Source organism: Pelodiscus sinensis, chromosome 5 (assembly GCF_052426305.1).
Source record: "Pelodiscus sinensis isolate ZL-2025 chromosome 5, ASM5242630v1, whole genome shotgun sequence".
Taxonomy (NCBI): domain Eukaryota; kingdom Metazoa; phylum Chordata; order Testudines; family Trionychidae; genus Pelodiscus; species Pelodiscus sinensis.
In genome coordinates this window covers 15,795,183-15,816,555 of record NC_143056.1, presented here as the reverse complement: position 1 = coordinate 15,816,555, position 21,373 = coordinate 15,795,183, and the positions used below count along the sequence as shown (strand labels likewise).

The 21,373-nt window shown below is 45.6% G+C and overlaps 2 protein-coding genes across 6 annotated transcripts in view; both read right to left on the bottom strand.

The window, feature by feature from the left end:
- PPP1R36 (protein phosphatase 1 regulatory subunit 36) overlaps nucleotides 1–6,578 on the bottom strand; it is a 31,729-nt gene extending 25,151 nt beyond the window's left edge. The window contains exon 1 of one of the 5 annotated variants that reach the window (XM_075926411.2): nucleotides 6,222–6,578. Coding sequence is in view for 3 of the 5 variants with exons in the window: in XM_075926412.2 (XP_075782527.1) it covers nucleotides 847–927 (81 nt within the window). In the remaining 2 variants the exon portion in view is untranslated. The other 4 variants (XM_075926412.2, XM_075926407.2, XM_075926409.2 and 1 more) reach the window with 4 other exon arrangements.
- Nucleotides 6,579–15,407: 8,829 nt separating this feature from the next.
- Nucleotides 15,408–17,764, bottom strand: HSPA2 (heat shock protein family A (Hsp70) member 2). The gene is given in 1 exon segment (NM_001287561.1): nucleotides 15,408–17,764. A coding segment is annotated over 1 exon segment (1,908 nt). The 5' UTR covers nucleotides 17,698–17,764; the 3' UTR covers nucleotides 15,408–15,789.
- Between the last annotated feature and the right edge of the window lie 3,609 nt (nucleotides 17,765–21,373).

The window sequence follows — 21,373 nt, the reverse complement described above, 5'->3', positions numbered from 1 at the left end:
CTGCATTGCAAACCTCTGATGAAAGGGGTTGCATAAATACAATATCCTGAGATTGTACACAGGGGAATTATCCATTCAATGAAAGACTGAGCAGAAGCTGGTTAGTGATGTAGGAGATGGATAATCAGATACAAGTGCAAACAATGACAGCAAAAAGGGATAAAGAACTTTACTGTGTCTGCAAACTATACCATGCAGAGGTAACTCTCTGACTGCTGGCTTAAATGCATGGCCATTAAAACCAAAATGGCAGGCATTTTATTTTTTATTAAAGCCTTTCGAAAGTCATGAACTATAATTCTCACTGATATCAAACAGCACCTTCCACCACCCGAAGATCTCTAAGAAGGAGACACCCCTAGGAGTCTAGTGTAGCATGAATCTTTTACAGGTGCAAAAATGGAGGCACGAAGTCGTTTCCCTAAAGTCCTCAACTGGAAAGAGAAAACCGCAGTCCAGGAGTCAATAGAAACGGTCCCAGGCACCATTCTCCTCTCCCCTACCTCGGTAGTTACATGCAGAATAAACAGTCGGCAGAAGTCAGCTGACACCACCTGGATTTCCCCTTAAAGTCTACATCACCTTGCAGGCTGCCTGGGCAGCTGGTACCTGGCCGCTGACTAATTTAGGGGCTCCGAGTCAGCCTCCAAGCTACTGCCGGCCGGCGCTGCTTGCAGGCAAAGGACGGGACTCAGGAGGCTACTGACCATCATCTGCCACTAACCCTCCCCTTGCACCAGCCAGCAAACCTTGTCCATGATGACCTGCGCTTCTCCCCACCGGGCACAGCCGGGACGCGCGGTGCAGCAGCCGCAAGCACCGCGGGGCGGGGGGCCGAGAACTTACCGGCTGCGCAGCTAGAGAACCGTGCGGCGCCAGCCCGCTTTGTTTACCGCGGTATCCCGGGAACAGCCGGGACGCTTCCATGCTGCCAGCCGGCCCGCCGCGCTGCTGGGCACGCTGGGACTCGCAGTCTCTTGGTCCCGCTCCTCAGCACCAAGTCCTCTTCCAAGGGCCATCTCTGAGCGGTCCCGGTGCAGCAACACCCCCCTGGCCCGTCGTGAGCGCTGGTGTTGTGTCTGGGAGGAGAGACTGCGGCGGGTCACGGACAGCGTCCTTGCAAGGAGGCGCCAGTGAATGTAGCTGCCTGGTAGCACCGCTTCCCTCCCTGTGGCCCTTTTCAATATTTGCAGGTGCCTCCAGTAGGGATGGTATCCTGAGCTTTTTTGGGGGCGGGAGGTCATGATGCCCTCTACATGTTTTGTTAATTTCTAAGGTGCTGCTAGACCGATTTGTTGTTTTTTAAGTTTCTCCATTTACAGACTGGCTACCCCTTACATTCCAGTAGGGATGTTAATTGGTTAAACCTAGGTTTAATGGGTTAACCCTGGAGCAAACCCTACCCCCAGCCAGGGTAAGGGGGCTGCTCTGGCCCCACTGTATCCTTGGGCCCCACCATGGCTGCAGGGGTGGGGAACTGCTCCAGCTTGGCCTGCTGCAAAGGGTACAGATGGCCAGGCTGGTTAACAGGTTACCTTGTAGGCATGCCAATAAGCCACCTGCTTACTGGGTAACAGTTAACTTCTTAGATTCCTAGTCTCCGGAGACCAAATTGCAGAATGTTCCCTGCCACCCCAAACAGCTGATCTTGGTCCCGATTTGCCTCTTCCTTCTACAAAGTCAGCCTTACACTAGAAATGTTTGCTGGCACTGCTCTAGGGTCAATGCAGTTCTACCAGCAACAATGTGCTATGGCTGGTGCAGGTTATTTCTCTCTGGGAAGTGTTTTGCTTCTTGCCAGTTGATCAGCTGAATCTATTCTAGGCGGATTAAACAGTGTAGCTGCAGCAGCAAAACTGAGTGTAGGCTAGGCCTAAAGAAGGTGCACACTAAGATGGTAAAAGCATCTGGCTTAAGATTTATGGGTAGCTATTTGAATGGTGGAGAAGGATCATTACATATGCACCCAGCTCCTATGTATATCAATGTGCCCTATTCATTCCTAGAGGAAAGATTTAACCCCGGGAAAGACTTTTGGAGAGTATTACTGTAATTTTTATCATTATGTGTAAGACTAGGGAGAGTGCAAGTAAAGAAGCTATGTGGAAAAAAACTAGCCTGAAATAATTTATTTTCTATACCTAACTCTCCCTTCTGTCCTTAGAGATGCTGCAGCAGGGCCATTACAGCTACAAATCTCTTGTGCTCTTTAGTGTACCTGCCCAAATGTTGGCAGATGAAAAGAAAATCTTGAATCTTTCTGAATATATTCAGTTCAGAGCTTTGCACATTTCTCTGCAGTGACCTTTTTTGACAACTGATGTGTGTTGTGTTTCCAGTTGCTATTACAGGCTGCCAAATGTATCCGTGTGGCTTGGCAGTAGTGCTGCATATTTCTTAGGATGAGCGAAGCAGATTTGGGAACAATCTCAGATACCTCCCATCACAGGATGGCAGAGGTCAAGAGCATTGTAGAAATAGGGTCTTGAACAAGAGAAAGTGGGAAATATGGAAATTAGGGATGTAAAATCCCATTTAATCAGTTAACTGGTTAAATGTTATATTTAACTGGTTAACCACTTAAACAGCGCGGAGGGGCTTCCCAGGCCAGGCCTGCCACTGGCAAGGGGCTGCTCTAGCTGAGCTGGAGTGGCCCCACCCATTGAGGGCTGCTTCGTCCCACTGGTCAGCCATACACATCCTTAGTGGAAATTATGTCACTGATTCATTTGCTGGATGGTTTATAATGCAGCATTGCCATCAGCTCGGCTCATGACCCTTTTGGCCAATTAAAAAGCCACATCAAAAGAGAAGGGCAAGCAGGAGCAGAGCCAGTTGGTCTGTCTATGCCCGATTGGGGAGAGACAATTCATCAGGAGAAACCGAATCTAGCTAATGAGTAGTCCTGTAGTATCATGAGCTTTCATGGGCAAAACCCAGACTGATAGAGCTAATATTATCACAATCCCAATAGGAGATCTGCAAACTAATCTAATTAAAATTACTACTTGGACTTTACATCGCTCTTCAGACTAAGAAGATCAAATAGCTATAGAAATAACGAAGGACTCAAGCCTCATAATGCTCCTGTGAACTAGGGAAATATTATCACTACTCTTTTACAGATGGGAACACTGATAGAAGGAGCTTAAAGGTCTTGCCCAAGGCTATGCAGAAAATCAATTACAGAGCTAGGAATATAACTCCATTTTCTTGAATTAATTTTGCATAATTATCCTTCTCTTTAAAGCTTTAAGACAATGGCTCTAACCTTTCCGGATTATTGTACCCTTTCATGAGTCTGATTTGTTTTGTGTATCCCAAGTTTCATCTAACTTAAAAAATACTCGCTTACAAAATCAGGTATAAAAATAAAGTGTTTTTCAATACTATTACTGAAAAATTGCTTACTTTCTCATTTTTACCATGTACTATATATTTGAGAGTTTGAGTCCTGTCTCTCTGTCCATCTGTTTGTTCAAGAATTCCTCCTAAAAAGTAAAAACTAGAACCACCAAATTGGGTATGCAGCTTCCTCTTATCCTAGCTTACAGCAAGGTAAGGGTTTGGTTGTGCCAGGACCATGGGATGAGCCTGGAATATGATTGGTTCTCATAAAATGCAAAAGGAGAGGGACTGCTAGCAGATACAGTTATACCATAGAATGACAGGGCAGGAGACAGCACACTGGTAAGAGAGTGGCAGGCTGAGGGCGGAGCTATGGATGTTGCCTTTTATTAGGGGTGCCCAACACTTTCTATTGTAAAACCCTGTTTTCAGTTGCAACTTTCTCAAACATTAACCATATAGGCTGAAATTTTCCACATCAGGTGTCAGTCTTAGGCTTCATAGGGTTGGAAGACCTCAGGAAGTCGAGTCCAGCCACCTGCCCAAAGAAGTCCCAACCCCAACTAAATCATCCCAGCCAAGGCTTGTTAAGCTGGGACTTAAAACCTCTAGGGATGGAGATTCCACCAGCTCCCCAGGTAACGCATTCCAGTGCTTCACCACCCTCATAGTGAAATGGCTATTAGGAAAAACTCACCTAGACCTCCCACACTGCAACCTGAGATAACCTTGTTCTATTATCTATCACCACTCTGAACAGCCTCTCTCCATCCTCTTTAGAACCCCCCCCCCTTCAGGTAATTAAAGGCTGCTATCAAATCCCCCCTCATGCTTCTCTTCTGTAGACTATGTAAAACCAAATCCCTCAGTCTCTCTTCAAAAGTCATGTGCTCCAGCCCCCTAATCATCTTTATCATCCTCCGCTGGACTCCAATGCATCCACATCCTTTCTATAATGTGGGGCTCAGAACTGGATGCAGTATTCCAAATATGGCCTCCCTAGTGCCAAATAAAGGAGTAAATCACTTCCCTAGATCTGCTGGCAATACTCCTACTAATGCACCCTAATATACAATTATAGCCTTCTTGGCTACAAGGGCACACTGTTAACCATATCCAGCTTCTCCTCCACTGTAATCCTCGGGTCCTTTTCTGCCAAACTGCTGCTTAATTAGTCAGTCCCCAGCCTGGAGCAGTGCTTGGGATTCTTCTGTTCCCAAGTGTGGGACTCTGCACTTGTCCTTGCTAACCCTCATCAGATTTCTTTTGGCCTCCAATCCTCCAATTTGTTTAGGTCATTCTGGACCCTATTCCTACCCTCTAGTATATCTACATCGCCCCCTAGTTTAGCGTCATCTGCAAACTTGCTGAGGTTGAAATCCATCCCCTCACCCAGTCAATAATAAAGATGTTGAACAAAACTGGCCCCAGAACCAACCCTTGGGGCACTCTGCTTCATACTGACCTCCAGACGGAAACAGGAGGAGATTAGGACAGTCTGGGCAAGGAGACTCAGACTGGGAAGAAAATCCTGAGTAGTGACTAGTAGGGTTGGGTAGGTGACAAGAGTGAAACTGGGACAAGAATCTGTGAGTACAGAATAGACAACTTGGAATGGGAACACCTTAGAGGGGGATAGGGCACTCATGTATGTGCTCATTAGACCACACTGCCACAATGGAACCCAAGATTCCTGAATCTTACCATTCCTCCATGTCAACAGATAACTGAACCGCCATCAAGCAGTGTCCATTTCTCCCGAGTTCTGGTGCACATAGAGGATAACAATTTACTACTGCTAGCAATTACTCTGTTAGCTCAAGTGCCAGAGACCTGTGCTGAAGGTTCCAGTCCTGGTGATGATCCTTATGGTTGTCAATATAATGCCACATGATGGAATTTCTGGTTTTCAATTTGTTCTTTTAAAAACCCAAGAAATTTCCCTCTCTCACACACAAATTACGGTACAAGAACATTATTAAGGTAAAGTTGCGCACTCAAAAGTCAGTAAACACTAGAGTTAAGGATGCCCATGCAACTTTAATTCAGCCCCCTTGTGCCTACGCATGCTGATTTAATTACATGATCACATCCTAATTTTTCAATGACATCCCTGCCTCATTCCAGGCACAGACTGAAGGGGGCTCACTGAGCAGCTATTCAGTATGTCCATAACTGGAAAGCAAGTCGTACGTGAATACTACAACAAAAATATCACTGACTCACCATCCAGTCGTGTCCCTTTTCTGTCTCTCCCTTTGCCCTTTTCCATGCCAGGTGCACCCTCTGGTCCCCATACCCCTCATGCTACTTTCCTCCACCCTCTCCTGGGTCTGATTGAATGTCAGCACTGGTTTCCCTGGGACAATTGGTCTCTTATGTGCTTTGCTGTTTGCATTAGAAACAAAGAGTCCAAAAATTGAAGTTTACTGGAGCTAATACTTATTCCCTTGCTATACAATATACCAGCCAAGTACCCTGTTATGTTAAAAAGCAGGATCATACTGAAGGACAGAATAAAACAGCATCGTTGGGTATATTAAGATTAGTATTGCTGTGGATTTTCCACTTTTGATTTGTGCAAAATTGAATACGCTAATTCTATTTTTCAGCATAAAGAAGCTCAGAATTTACATCTCCTTTTGCTGGTGCTGCTACTTTTCATTGACTAGAGTACCCAAACCAGGCAGTAGTTGAATAGCCTTATTGCTGGCTATATTAGATAAATTATGCCCTGACCCTACTGTCATGCACAAATACCATCATAGTTATACAGTGTTAGACCCCCATAATGCTGCCTCTGCCCTGGCCAGTTTATTAATAGAGGCTATGGAAGTGAACTTGTTAATATTGATAGTTAAAAGCAACCCTACCTTCTGAGTCTCAAATACAGATGTTCGAGGGAAATCAGAATGTGACTACTGCCAAGTAGTTTATAGGAATTAAATCTGAATTTCAAAAGCCAGAAAAACCAGCTACATGTTCTTTCTGACAACCTCATGTTCTTCTCTGTGGCTTCATCAAATGAAATTCTTGCACGGTAATGGTTATGAGCTATTTTTATGTAGCTACACATTTGCTTTGTGCTTCCAGCAAGGAACTTTTATTTGCATAATGCTTGTGTGAAAATGAAGCACACACCTTGCTCATGAATATTACCTGTACATATTTTCCACCACTTGGCTTTTGAGTTAGTACATTGTAGAAAGCAAAAACAAGGTGTCAATTTCATGAGGACACTCTATACAATTTAGCAGAATATAACCAGGGCTATCAACTTTTAAAAATCACAATTAATTGCAAGATTTAAAAAGTAGTTACAGTTTATTGCAGTTTTGATTGCACTGTTAATCAACAATAGAATACCAATTTAAGTTTAGTACTAATATTTTGGATGTCTTTCTACATTTCCATTATATTGATTTCAGTAACAACACGGCGGGGGTGGTGTGTAGGCTGTCCCGGGGAGAGAGGACTACTCCCAGCCATTCTCACATCACCAGTTTGGGGCCAGGTGAGAGGCACCCCACAATGGCCACCGCAGCTCTGGAAGGCACGGTCAGGGCAGGAGTGCCTGTCCCCCAGCTGGAATAGGTATAGGCTAGACTGAGTGAGGGTCCCAGGAGAGGATCACAGATGGGGCACCTGTCCCCCAGCAGTGACAGCTCTGGAGCAGGTCAGGGTTGGACACCACGGATAGGGGAGAGATGCCTCTGGTCCTAGCAGAGAGCATCCGCAGTCGAGGCGGTGGAAAAGCACCCTTTCCTCCGGTCCCAGAACAGAGCTGCCATGTCCCTCTTCCCGCCAGCCCAGCATGGAGTTGCCACATCCAGGGCGGAGGGAAGCACCCTGGCCTCTGGCCCCAGCATAGCGCAGCTGTGGCTGGTAGGCGGGAAGGTGCCCCCTCCCCACCGGCCCAACAAGAGCTGCCATGGCAGCTGCATGATGGGGTTGGCAGTCAAAGCCAGCATGCTCTGTGCATTTGCACTGAGTCCCTGCAGGGGGTTTGTTAAGCAGCTTCAGAGACCACCTGGCCCCACAGGAGTTTGGGCCACCAGAACTGTTTCTTTGTAGTAGAAATATATAGCAAAATGGGTTTCTCCCCTACACACTTTTATTAAAACAAAATATCAAAATATTCCTTCTTCTGTGCCCTGGGAGTGATAGACATAGCCAAAGCGTTACCACCATTCATAGGCTATGTCTAGTCTGCAGTGTTAAATCGGAAAAAGACTTGTGATACGCAAATTGCATCTTTTTCTGATTTACTTTCAAAAGAGGCTTTTCCAAAATTTGGAACATCTACACGGCACCAAATTTTGGAAAAAAGTGCACTTTCAACACATCCCTTATGTCTTGTACAACGAGGTTTACAGGGATGGTGAAAAAGTGTGTTTTTTTTTTTAATTTTTTTCAGGAAAGCAGACACATTCCTTGGACGTGGCATTCCAAGGTATCCCGGAAAAGCAATGCAGTCTAGACGTAGCCATAGTCTGTGCACCATGTGTTGAGGATTAGCTTTGCTGTTATTCTGTCCAAGGAATTTATATAGTGGAGAATGGAACTAGAATTGCTAGCATCATTTAGCACATTTCTAGATAGGCTATGGTCAGGGCCTGTAGGAAAATATTAATTTGCTAAATGAAAAATATGAAATGTCCTTGAACAGTATTTGAAAGTTTCTTGGCATCCTAGAAAATAGAAATTTGGCCAAGATTTTCAAGTGTCCGTTGATTTCAGATTCCACATTTTTGGGGTGCTCAACTGGAGACAATTTAAAGTAGGCTGATCTTAAGAAAGTGCTCAGGAAGAAAAAGGAACTAATGCTAACCTTTCCCACCTAGTATAGCCGGATTCAACTCTCACCCATTGTCCAGGGAACAATAATAATCTCCAGATAGATTGGGAGCTGCTGTTATGTAATCCTACTAAAGCTATGCGAGAGAGAGTAGGATAGAGAGGAGGACAGAGGTCTATAGTTAGGGCCCTACCAAATTCACATCCATGAAAAAATGTGTCATGGATCCAGAAATCTGGTCTCCCCTTGTGACATTTGGTCTTTTGTTCACTTCTACCCTATACTATACAGATTTCACTAGGGAGCTCTGAAATTCAGGGTCCTGACCCAAAAGGGAGTTGGAGGTAGGACACAGTTATTTTAAGGGCTGGAGGGGTCACAGTATTACTACCCTTACTTCTGTGCTACACCTTGTTGGCCAAGTCCCTATTTCTGAAGGCAGTACCCCAGCAGCAGCCACACAGGCATAAGGTTGGCAATACAAGAGACTTTCACAATTTACCGATTCGCTATTCGTGGTTCTGCGTATTCACAGGTCTCCTGGCCTGGGAAGAGCGGGCAGCGGCTGCTGGGAGCCTTGGTGAGCTCCCTGTGTCTCCTGGCAGCTGCAGCAAGTTCCGGAGCCATGGGGACTGAGAGCTGCAACTCCCACTATTTGTGAATTTCACCATTTGCAGTGGATGTGAGAACACATTTACCGTGAATGGCAAGAATTTCCTCTACCATTCTCTCACCCTGCATGGCTCCTGGTAGTGGCTCTGCCTGGAGACCTGAGCTCCCAGTCAGCAGTCACCACTCTCCAGCTCTGAAAACCACTAGTGCAGAAGTAAAAATAGCAAGATCACTAGTCCCCCCTATAATCTTGTGCATGCCCCCCCCCCAATTCTTTTTTGGGGTAGAATCCATATTTTTACAACACCATGAAATTTCAGAAATAGCTGAAATTATGACATTTATGATTTTTTAAAATCCTATGATAGTGAGGTCGACCAAAATAGACAGTGAATTTGGTAGGGGCCCTCTCCCTAGAGTAGGGAATAGCTGTCCATCAGGGGTGAAAAATCCTGCAACCTATTTCTAAGTTATGGCAAACTCCAGGGTAAAGACAGCTCTGCCAACAGGAAAGTGCTCCAGTCAGCATAGCTAGAGAGATAAGGTGGGTGAGAATCTCTTTTATTAGACCAGCTTCAGGTGGCAAAAGACACAAGCTTTCGAGCTTATACAATGTGCTCTCGGACTCAAAAACTTACATCCCTCACCACCAGAAACTGGTTCAATAAAAGATACAACCTCATCCACCTGATCTCTCTAATATCATGGGACCAACATGTCTATAAAAATACTGCATACCACACAGCTTATGTTACTTGGGATACTGTTGTTACACCAACAGAAAAAACTTATTCAGTCAGCATCTATACTTGGGAGCTCTGCTGGAATAGCTATGCCCAATAAAGCATTCACAGTGCTCACCGGGACTAAGTATAAGGGGTAAACTACATTTGATATTAGAAATCCATCTCTACAGAGATTTTCCTTTGTTTATAATTTCCAGAAATGGGGAAAACCCCTTCAGTGATTTTGAGCTTTGTTTCATAGCCAATATTGGCTATCACCCATCCAACTTTTATCACCATTTTCAATTACATTAAAACTGCCACAACTACAGTTCATCTGTGATCATCTTGGTTGCACAAAAACTTAGGATGGACTCAAAGACAAGAGCCACCTGATGCATTTGGGAAAGTCATTTTAGTCTTCCTTCACAAAAAGCTAAAGAAGTTTTGTTTTTATAAGCAGTAAAACTCACCCACTTAATAGTGAAGCAGGTACAAAATTGGTTTTACCCTGAGGGAAATACAATACAGGGTAACAGGGAAGTCTGAAGACAGGAGCTTTGAATTAAGCTTGCTTTAAAAAGGTGTGCATGCACTTCTTTGATTTGGTGCTTTTTATATAATGCTAGGTGTAGCATCTGCACAGAAAAAACAGATTCTCTGAGTGCTTGTTTGTACGTGCCAGAGGAGAAAGCAGCAGGGAATAGAATAGGGAGGACACAACTAAGTGCAATCATTAAATTGTATATTTCTTTCAAAGGTTTCTGCTCTCAGGCAGTCTCATGCAATGCACTTAACCTTTAAGGCATCTATATTTTAAATAAATAGGAGGATCATAAAAGCTGCAGGCCTGCATATGAAGTCGTGTGTGCAAATGTTGAAACAGACAATGGGGACTGTAATGCATTCTGGAGCATGAAGGTTGCAGGGAACTGACTCCACTCCTAACCTGGGAGGAATAGCCTGCCAGTCCATTCCTCAAGTGTTCTTACACCTTCTCCCTAATCTAGTTGATCCTTGAGACCCTCTCATGCATTGAGACAGGTCCCCTGATCTCACCACCTAACTTATCAAAGTCATTTTATATCCTTTCTATTCTTCCCTCTCCCCTTCATTTATAAAGAACAACCTTGTATCAGCAATAATTCAGAAGCTATAGGAAATCACCACAGCACCATCACCACTCCCCAGGCGCAGACCATAGCATCTTTTTACTCTATGAAATACAGCGAGTTAGGTGCTGTGGGAGTCTTAATGTTCCATTAACCAACATGGGATTTTTCAACAGTGCCCTACTAGCCTGATCAACAAATATAAAGAACAGCTACATGCTAAACTAATTAAACACTTCAATTTACAGGCCTGACTTTAAGCAGACATTTTTGCCAAGACCAGTTGAAACAGAACTAAAATGTTTGACAAAGTTGGGTGACTCTGCCTGTGTTTCATAACACGAACTGCCCCATAGTTATAGCCTCTCATTCTTAACCTGCCAGATTTTGAGTGTGCAACCCCTCAAGTGTAGACGTACTCCAGAGCTTTCACTAATTATGAAGGATGACTGATTTTTACTTGCTGTAGGAAGCAGGGGTGAAATCTAGCCCTACACATTTGACTTGAGTGGTAGTTTTGCTGTTGGCATCAATATTTCATTACTAGGGTTCTCATTTATTGTGGTATTAACAGTGTAAGAAAGGCAACATTGGACTTTATTTTATCCAAGAAAAAAAACCCTCTCAGTGCTGAGCCGTTCAAGTTTTGTTCCGTTTTCCCCATTAGTATCACATTTGAAAAGCAAAAATATATGCCTCCAGCCTTAACACATTTTCCCAACCTTGCACATACTATGCTCCTATAGCTTTCATACAATTTGGATGTGTCTAAACTAGACGCCCTATTAACTTTATTCTAGCTACAATACAGCTGCTTCAGTGCAAACCCCCATTCCTGAGGGTGGGGTGTTTTAACTACCATATTACTCTGACAGACTCCCCATCCCCCACACACAGCAATAATCTTTACATCATTGCTGGAGTACTCGTTTTTCCTATGTAAATATTGCAGATTGGGATAAGGCAAAGACAGGAAGAGGGTTATAGAAATGGCAGTTATTGTAGACACTCAGCAAAATTTGCTTCTTATGGCACTCAAATAAGAATGGGGAAAACCAAGAACTATGATCTCTCCCACCTATGCTGATCACTTGCTGGAAAACATCCTATTAGGGTCTCTTTAGGAGAATCTCACTATATATATATATATATATATATAAATAAAATTTAAAAGATGTTGGACACCCACTACCACAGTTTCACACAACTGAACATTTGAGATGATCTAAAAAGCTTATCAATATTATCCATGAAAATTAAGACCAAATTTAGCTAAGCATAACTAAGACCTTTATGGCTATATAAACTGTTTATTGAAGTGAAAGTGGCTTTGAATAGTTAGGGGTGCTAAATAAAAAAATTGAACTATGCAAAGTTTAACTTATACCCCTGATTTTCCCCAGCATTCATTTTAACTCAAACTTGTAACTGTGCTGTATGTACAAGAACTCAACAGCAACTCTGCCATTCAGGCAGAGAAATTTATTCAACTGGCATTTTAGAATGCTAATAAATGTTTGAAGGAAAATCTAATCCAATCCTTTAGCAAAAAGCATTACTACATTGCAGACTTTAGGATTCCATTAAGCCCTTAAAAAAAGAAAAAGGCTCTGAGAGCAATGAAGGAAAAGCATTACAAAGTCCAGCTTGTATCATTTGCAATATTAAAGCTCACAGAAGAGATACTGGGGATTGCTCATCTTGACCTTTGTTCAGTTTTAAGTTTGGCCCCATTATGTCCTCAGGAGGCTCCTCCATTGGAGGTAGTGAACTGCAAGCAACACCTGCTCATCACCTCCCTCCCCCACACTCCCACCCTGCATCCAATATTGTGAACAGCAATTATTTCAGTGACATGGAGCAGTTATGATTACCACAGGGCATATATACTCATTAGACAAAGCTCATAGAGCTATGGAAGACACTAATCCAATAGTTATGAACCAATAGCTATGGATCTACTGGTACATCAGACAGGTGAGCCTGACCGGTTTGGCTGGGAAGTGCAGGCAATTCAGTTGCCCCTCCACCTACTGCCCTGTTGCTCCTGCTCTCTGCCTTGGAACTGCTCCCCTGGGAGCCTGTTGCTTGCTGTGCAGGGTGTGAGGCAGAAGGGGGATACTCTCATCAGGGTGTCCCTCCTCCCCCACTCCTGTACCCCATCTCCCCACAGAGGGAAGGGAATGGAGGGAGATTGATTTGCATTGCCACTCACACAGTGTGAGATTTTCACACACACACACATTGTCCTTCACTCTCCTCTTCCAACTCAGCCCACAGGTGGGGGGGGAGGGGTTGTTACTTAGGAGCTTTGACTGGTCTGTGCATTTTATAATTTTCATATGCTTAAATTTAATTTTTGGGGGAAGTGAGTATTAAAATACCTAATCTTTGTGGCTGGAGTAATTATCTTTGTGGCAATTGCTGCTCCTGGAAGTGGCTGGCATATGCCTTCATCCCTTGAAAAGAGAGCAGGGGGTCTTTCCACCTGCTGTCCTTGCCTGCAGACACTACTACTACAGCTCCCATTGATCAATAATGGGGAACCCTGGCCAGTAGAAGCTGTGGGTTCAGTGCTTGTAGATGAGGCAGCACTTGGCATGTACTGCAATGGCCCCATGGTGCCAAGCTGCTTTCAGGAGTGGTGCAGGGCCACAGTAAGCCTACCTTAACCCCACTGCTCCACTACCTGGAAGCAGTCTCAGTTAAACCATGCCCAGCCAGAGCCTGTTTCCTGAACCCGTCCCAGCCCTAAACTGCCTCCTACACACAAACTTCTTCCCAAGTTTGCAGCCTGAAGCCCCTTCTGAACCCCAATCTTCCAGCCTGGGCTAATCCCAGAGCCCTTCCCACATTCCCAACCCCTTGGTCCAAGACCAGCAAGGTGAGGCCTCTGAGAAGGAGCAGAGCAGCGACAAGGCCTCAAGGGGCAGAAAGAAAGTAGGGTAAAGGATTTGGGTTTGAGAGATCTTACATTGAAGTTCAATGTAATTTTCCTCCAGATTTCAGTTGTGTTGACGTTCCCCCCTCTTCCCCCAGACTGAGTATTCATACCACTGGTTATGAAACACTGGATTAGAGCAATTGTCACCAACCTCTTTAATCAGAGATTTTTTTCCCAGTTTAAATTCTACAGTACTTTTTACACCCAAAAACTTCATCCCCCCCCCCCATTAAGTTGTCTAAACAAATGTATTGCAATGGTAGAAAAAATTGTCTGAAAACTGTAGTTTTTTTAAAAGGAGTACTTCATAAAAAAGGTTGAGAAACACTGTTCTAATCCATAGGTGCTATTTGGAGACATGGGGATTTCAGCTAAACAGGGAATGCTGACAGAAAAACCCTGCATTGTTAGCATTAATTGCCAACATTTGTTACCCTTAAAAACTTTGTGAAACTGTTCCAAGTAAGTTTTGCCTAGCTACCTCCAAATAAATAGTTCAAGGATATACCTTGAAATATAAATTGCGTCTTTTTGGAAATGTATCTAAAAAGGACTGGGTAAGGTCCATCTTAGGACATTATGACCTCTTCTCCAAACTACAACTCAATACTAAATGTAGTTAACAGAAGTCTAGATCTTTGACTTAAGAACTAAGAGGTCAGTTATACAGCATCTATTTGATCTGGCAGAAGTCAGCATTGAGGGGCAGCTTTATCCCCAAATTGCCTGACTTTAGTCTGAGCAGTCCCCCCCCCCAAATGTGTGGGAAAATAACTGAGGCTTTCACAGCAAATAAATCTTGCTAACTGGATAGCTTAAAACTAAATTTTAATGTTTTGAGATTGTAGGCTTATATATTGTCTCCAGCAGTCATTTTGTCCTATTCATGTTGTCTCCAGACATACTTAAAAATTGATCTGATTAATAATTAGCAGTAGAGTTAAGTTGCAGTTTCCTGGTTAGAAGAGTACAATTTACAGTACTTAGTTCTCTGCTGTAAACTTAGGGGGAGGGGAGAGGGTACACGTGTGTTAATGCCGTAGCAAAGTAGTGCCTCCTGCATTCAAGTTTAATTTCCTACTAGGGGTTCAGAATTCTGTCACTTACTAGGCTGGATATTTAGTATGCAGGACTGAAAACGCCATTTAACATGCACTGTCACCCTTTCCATGCCTCTTGCATTAGTAGCCTTCGGGAAGTCAGCCTAAGTTTTTATCCTCTCCAGACACCCTTTAAGAAGATTTCCCGAGTCATACAGCTCTCTACATCCCTCTGTTCCGCCCCTCCTCCCCCGGAGAGGTTAGCTACTATACTGAAATATCAGCTGTCCGTTTTAGAACGCGTTTAAACTGCAGGCCAAGAGATTAAAAAAACCCTAAGTAAATTCTAACTTATTTAGCCGATGAAGATCGCCAGAGTTTTTCCAGTACCCGAGCTTTTTAAAAAGCCGCCTTGGGTTTGAGAATCCCGACGCTAACCGTGACTGTTAAGCTTTACACCTCAATGTGAGGCCACTACACCCAGCATTTTAACCTCCCCAATCAAGTTTAACGATCTCCCGTGCAACTTAACAGCTACACAGTTATTTAGGACAATAATGCAGAAAAACCAAACCTTGCATAAGCTTTGTCATAGGCTACTCCCCCATTCCCACCGAGATGGGATTGGGAGAAACTGGGAAGGACAGCCTCTGAAAGAGCAATAACCCATTTGCTGTTGCACGACTGCCATGCACATGCGCTTTAAAGACTGTTGTCTTTTGTTAGCAGCCTTTGCACTCTTATTAAGCGGTCTCTATAATATTCTGACCTTTCAGAAACCACGAACCTTTAACATTTAGCAATTACGATTAAAAACAGAGAATTTTATGCTTTAAGTATTTTTATTTTATTACCAAAGTTTTCAGATGCCAGACCGGCAAATATATTTTTAAGTCATTTGGTAAACAACGTTCTCCATGCATAACTTGAAATGTCTGTCAACAATAACGATCAAGTGGGCGCTTCAGAGAAGACATGAACATATAGACAACATTCAGAATACTAGCATCAGCATCTGAGTTAACTTATCTCCTACTAACCTTATCAAGTTGGACTGCCTTCTCTTTGTAAGCACATAGAAGCAGATCTTTCAGCTTGCTATGCACAAACAGAATTAAACTGTTTTGACATTGACTTTAAGTTAGGAAAAAAAGTAAAACGGAGAATTGGAAAATAACGGTCCATAAACAGTGCAGAGTTCAGTCCAAATCTAGTCGACTTCTTCAATGGTTGGTCCCCCTGCGGCGCCCCCACCGCCGGGGGCGGCTCCTCCCTGGTACAGTTTTGTGACGATAGGGTTGCAGAGTTTCTCCAGCTCCTTCTGTTTGTGCTCGTACTCGTCTCTCTCGGCCATCTGGTTGCGGTCAAGCCAGCTGACCACCTCCTGGCATTTGTCAAGCACTTTCTGCTTGTCTTGGTCACTGATCTTGCCCTTCAGCTTCTCGTCCTCTACGGTCTGCTTCATATTGTAGGTGTAGGACTCAAGAGAATTCTTCGCTGCCACCCGGTCGCGATTAGCTTCATCCTCCGCCTTGTAAGTCTCTGCCTCCTGCACCATTCGGTCAATGTCGTCCTTGCTGAGACGGCCCTTGTCGTTGGTGATGGTGATCTTATTCTCTTTACCCGTGCTCTTGTCAGAGGCAGTGACATTCAGGATGCCGTTGGCGTCTATGTCGAAGGTTACCTCGATCTGGGGAACGCCGCGGGGAGCTGGGGGTATGCCGGTCAAGTCGAACTTGCCCAGCAGATTGTTGTCCTTAGTCATAGCCCTCTCACCCTCATATACTTGCACCAGTACGCTGTTTTGGTTGTCGGAGTAGGTGGTGAAGATCTGGGTCTGCTTGGTAGGAATGGTGGTGTTGCGCTTGATGAGGGCAGTCATCACTCCGCCGGCTGTCTCGATACCCAAGGACAGAGGAGTGACATCGAGCAGCAACAAGTCCTGCACGTTCTCAGACTTGTCCCCCATGAGGATGGCAGCCTGCACTGCAGCGCCATAAGCTACAGCCTCGTCGGGGTTGATGCTCTTGTTGAGTTCTTTGCCGTTGAAGAAGTCTTGCAGGAGCTTCTGGATCTTGGGGATGCGGGTGGAGCCGCCCACCAGCACAATCTCCTGAATCTGGCCCTTGTCTAGTTTGGCATCGCGCAGGGCCTTCTCCACGGGCTCCAAGGTGCCGCGGAAGAGGTCGGCGTTGAGCTCCTCGAAGCGGGCACGAGTGATGGAAGTGTAGAAGTCGATGCCCTCGTACAGCGAGTCGATCTCGATGCTGGCCTGGGTGGAGGAACTCAGCGTGCGCTTAGCCCGCTCGCAGGCAGTGCGCAGCCGCCGCACAGCCCGCTTGTTGCTGCCGATGTCGCGCTTGTGCTTACGCTTGAACTCCTCCACGAAGTGGTTCACCATGCGGTTATCAAAGTCCTCCCCACCCAGGTGGGTGTCCCCGGCCGTGGACTTCACCTCGAAGATACCGTCCTCGATGGTAAGGATGGAGACATCAAAAGTGCCGCCGCCCAGGTCGAAGATGAGCACGTTCTTCTCGCCGGCCCCGCTGCCTTTTTTATCCAGCCCATAAGCGATAGCGGCCGCCGTGGGCTCATTGATGATCCGCAGCACGTTGAGGCCGGTGATGGTGCCAGCGTCCTTGGTGGCCTGGCGCTGGGAGTCGTTGAAGTAGGCGGGCACGGTGACGACCGCGTTCTGCACCTTGCGGCCCAGGTAGGCCTCGGCGATCTCCTTCATCTTGGTGAGCACCATGGAGCTGATCTCCTCCGGGAAGAAGGTCTTGTTCTCGCCCTTGTACTCCACCTGCACCTTGGGCTTGCCGCCCTCGCTCACCACGCGGAAAGGCCAGTGCTTCATGTCGGACTGCACCGTGGGGTCGTCGTACTTGCGGCCGATGAGGCGCTTGGCGTCGAAGATGGTGTTGGTGGGGTTCATGGCGACCTGGTTCTTGGCGGCATCGCCGATGAGGCGCTCGGTGTCGGTGAAGGCCACATAGCTCGGCGTGGTGCGGTTGCCCTGGTCGTTGGCGATGATCTCCACCTTGCCGTGCTGAAAGACACCCACGCAGGAATACGTGGTGCCCAAATCAATGCCGATCGCAGGCGCTTTGCCGGACATAATGGCGGTTCACTCGGCTACCCCCTCCTTCAAGGCGCTCGTCTCAACAGCTACGGCGCGATCTGCCGTTACTCCCCAGCTCGCTATCTTTTATAGTCGCCGCTCGTCTTGTTCTGGAACCTGCCAGAACGCCACCTCCCAATCAGCTCGCTCGCTTCCGATCTTTGACCAATCACCTCTGCGAATCTTGGCAAAAAATCCGCCCGCCGCCTCTTGGCCAATCATCATCGGGGTTGCCGTCTTGCCCAATCCCGTCACAGAGTCTTCTACTCTAGACCAATAGCTTTACTGCACCTCTGACATGAGTCTTTTTCGTTCAATAAGGCGTTTGTAACAGTCACGCCATCTGACCAATCACTTCGCTTGCTCCTCCTTTGCGCCCGCCCTGTTCCTTGGCTCTACCAGAAACTTCCAGGGGACGCTGGTCTGAGGTTGTGGATTGATGTCACCGTTATCCAATAGGATTCGAGCAATGGGTTGGGCGGTAGAACGAACCAGTAACTGCTCGAGAGATTGCCTGGGGGGGTTCTTATGCAAATAACTGTGTTTCCCTAACCGCCTCCTGTGGCGTGCTCTCGAATGTACATAGCTGCGGCCGCGAGACGGCGGCACCCCGCGTCACGTAGCTGGTAGGCTGGGCCCAGCCGGTGCGGGCTGGCTCTGTGATTGGCGGGCTGAGCCGGGGCTGCCAGTCGGCGCTCGCAGTGTGTCCTGTGACGTAGTGCGGGCTACTGGGCGCGTCAGCAATGGGGGTCCCTGGAGGGGAGCGATGATTAGGCAGAGCCTGAGGAGAGGGGGGAGGGGGAAGCAAGCGGAGTGGGGCGGCTGGAGGAGGAATGGGGGGGGTTGGGGAGCAGGCAGGGTGAGGAGGGGACAGGCGGGGAGGGGGGCGCAAGCAAAGTGATGGAGGAGGCAGGTGAGGGGTGGGGACTAGGGGAGCAGCTGTAGCCGTGGAGGGGGGGGGGGCATGCCAGGGCTGGGAAAGCAGGCTAGGGAAGGCTGACAGAGGTGTATGTTGGGGGAACAGGCAGAAAGGGGGGGGCTAGAAAGCAAGCAGAGTGGGAGGGGACCAGCGTTCCCTCTGCATGCTTGATTGGCCACCCAAGAGAGATTTAAATGATCAGCTGAGTGCCCACAACTGGAAGAATGTGTTTTGATATTGCTAGTTCATATCCCCTATGCCTCAGTGTACAACATTAAATTTATTCCGCACATGGAAAAATCAGAGGAAACATTGGAAAGGAATGGGGGAGTAGGAAAGGGGACATGTAGGAACTAGGGGAGTAGGCAGACTGGTGGTATGGAGGGGCTGAGGAAGCAGGCAGAGGGGAGGGGTGGGGAAATAGGGGGGAGCAGGGAGCACGTGGGGACTGGGGGAGCAGGCAGGAAACAGGCAGACAAGGGAACAAGCAACCAGGAGGAGAGAGCAGGGTGTGTAGGATTTGCATTCTAGTGTTTGTAATTAATGAAAGTTCAGTTAGATGCCAACTGTCATCTTTCAAGAGCTGGTGGAGAATTTACCCTTATTTGGTTGCAATGAAGCAATTCCATATAGTGAGAAACTGCAAAGGAAAGGTGCCTATGTTGGTGTCTACTTCATTGGGTTGTCTCTCCAGCATGCTGGGATTATGTGAGGAGTTTAGATGCCTCTCAGAGGCAGGGTCCATATAGGCGAACTAGGCGGTCGCCTAGGGCGCCAAGTTAAATGGGGCGCCAAATGGTGGCGCAATATCATGGAGGGGGGGGGCACTGATTGCATGGTTTGCCTAGGGCAGGTGTGCCCAAACTTTTTTCAAAGAGGGCCAGATTTGATGAAGTGAACATGCGTGAGGGCCGACCATTTTGCCTGACATTCTTTGAACCATTAAAATTAAATGCAAATTAACTATTTTATGCAAAGTTTATTGCAAACGGCATACTTTTCATTTCGTCACATGGATGACAAATCTAAACAGGTGTTAAATCACTCTGCCTTTCATATCTGAAGGCCAGATGAAAAAAAATCCAGGAAGCTGAAATATATGTCAGGAACATTGTAAAGTACATTACATATTATTGGTAATAAAGGTTGTCTGTCAACTCTTAAGTTCAAAAATTATGAACAGGAACATAACACCAAGTATACATGTTGTGTCCAGTTATAACTGATTTAGACCAACTGACATTAACTGAGCTTTTACAATGTATTCATCTCAATACATATGGATTCGTTGGGGGCCATAAAAGATAGATATTGCCAAATTACCTGTGGTGCCGTATTAAACCGGAACACTGGCCGCAATTGGCCCCCGGGCCGGACTTTGGACATGCCTGGCCTAGGGCATCAGTTGCTGGCAGCTAGTCTGGGGCCGCCCCTGCTCAGAGGCATGCACAAATCCTTCATTTCTGGAGTCTGAGTGATTTTACACATTTAACAAGTGAGACTGGGAACAAGTCTTAGCCTTGTTTCTGCTTCAGTTGGCAGGATGACTGCCCTTACATGCAATCCTTCACTCACACAGATGCATCATGATTACAGCTGCCTCATACACTCTTGTATACAGTTCTCTCTCACACAGCACCCACAAACCACCAAAGTGTATTTTCACAGTTTTTATAGCTGCCAAAGGGATAGCCTAGAGACTGGCATGTTTTATGGGAAAGAACAATGAGGCATTTAGCTCTCTCCTTGTAGAGACATAGAATGAGTTTTAGGAATCCAGATGTATATATTTTTGCATGGTAACCATTCTTGAAACCACTCCAAATTTTTGTTTGCTCTTCTAACAAATGCTGTCACACCTACATTTAGTTGTAGCGTAAGCTGTGAAACTATTAATTCAGCTAGATAAAAGTTCTGATGAAAATCTGCCGTTGTTCCTCCATCTTGTTCTTCCCCTCTCTTGACAATTACAAAATGCAGTATATTCAGAATATAGTAATAAAGGCAAATCATTGTTTCTCTTTATAGGGTAATACTTTGTATTGATTTTTTTTCACTTAGCATTAATGAGTGCTCACTACATCCTGTCTCACAGTGGCCAGCATTAGCTGCTTCTGATGAAATTCAAGAAATCCTGCAGTATGCTGTTATTGGATAACTTGCTTAAAGGAAGGTTCCTCCCATCGTCAATACACAGAGGTCTTACATCCTGACACAAATGGGTATATATATAACTGTTGGCCTCTGCTACTTCATGGTAATGAATTCCACAAGCTAATTGTACATTCAAAATATCCTAGTGTGTTTCTTTATTCTTAGCACCTCCCTCAATATTGAATGATCCATTTGCTGTTCCTGGTGTTCAGTTGCCTTTTCTCTTACTTGAGACTTAATCACTCTTTTTCTTCTTCCTGGTCCATGGCACCCCATCACTAGCACCATATTGTTTTCTCCCCGTCTGCACATTGAGCTTTTACAATTCCTCACACACATATCTTATTATGATGAGAAGTGTGTCCTTTTCTTTTGTAGCTAGACCAACTAATTTGTCACATATCTCATGTTGCCACTATGCACAGCTACAATATTTAGTGTTGTATCACATGGAGAAGAGATGCCAGGAGAGAGCAATGCAATGAGAGGTCAGCAACAGCAAGAGTGGATTCCTGGTTTGGTGAATTTTAAACAGGACACTTAAAAACTAGTATTAAATTGGTATTAAAATAATGTGCTTCCGTAGTCTACCATTGTTAT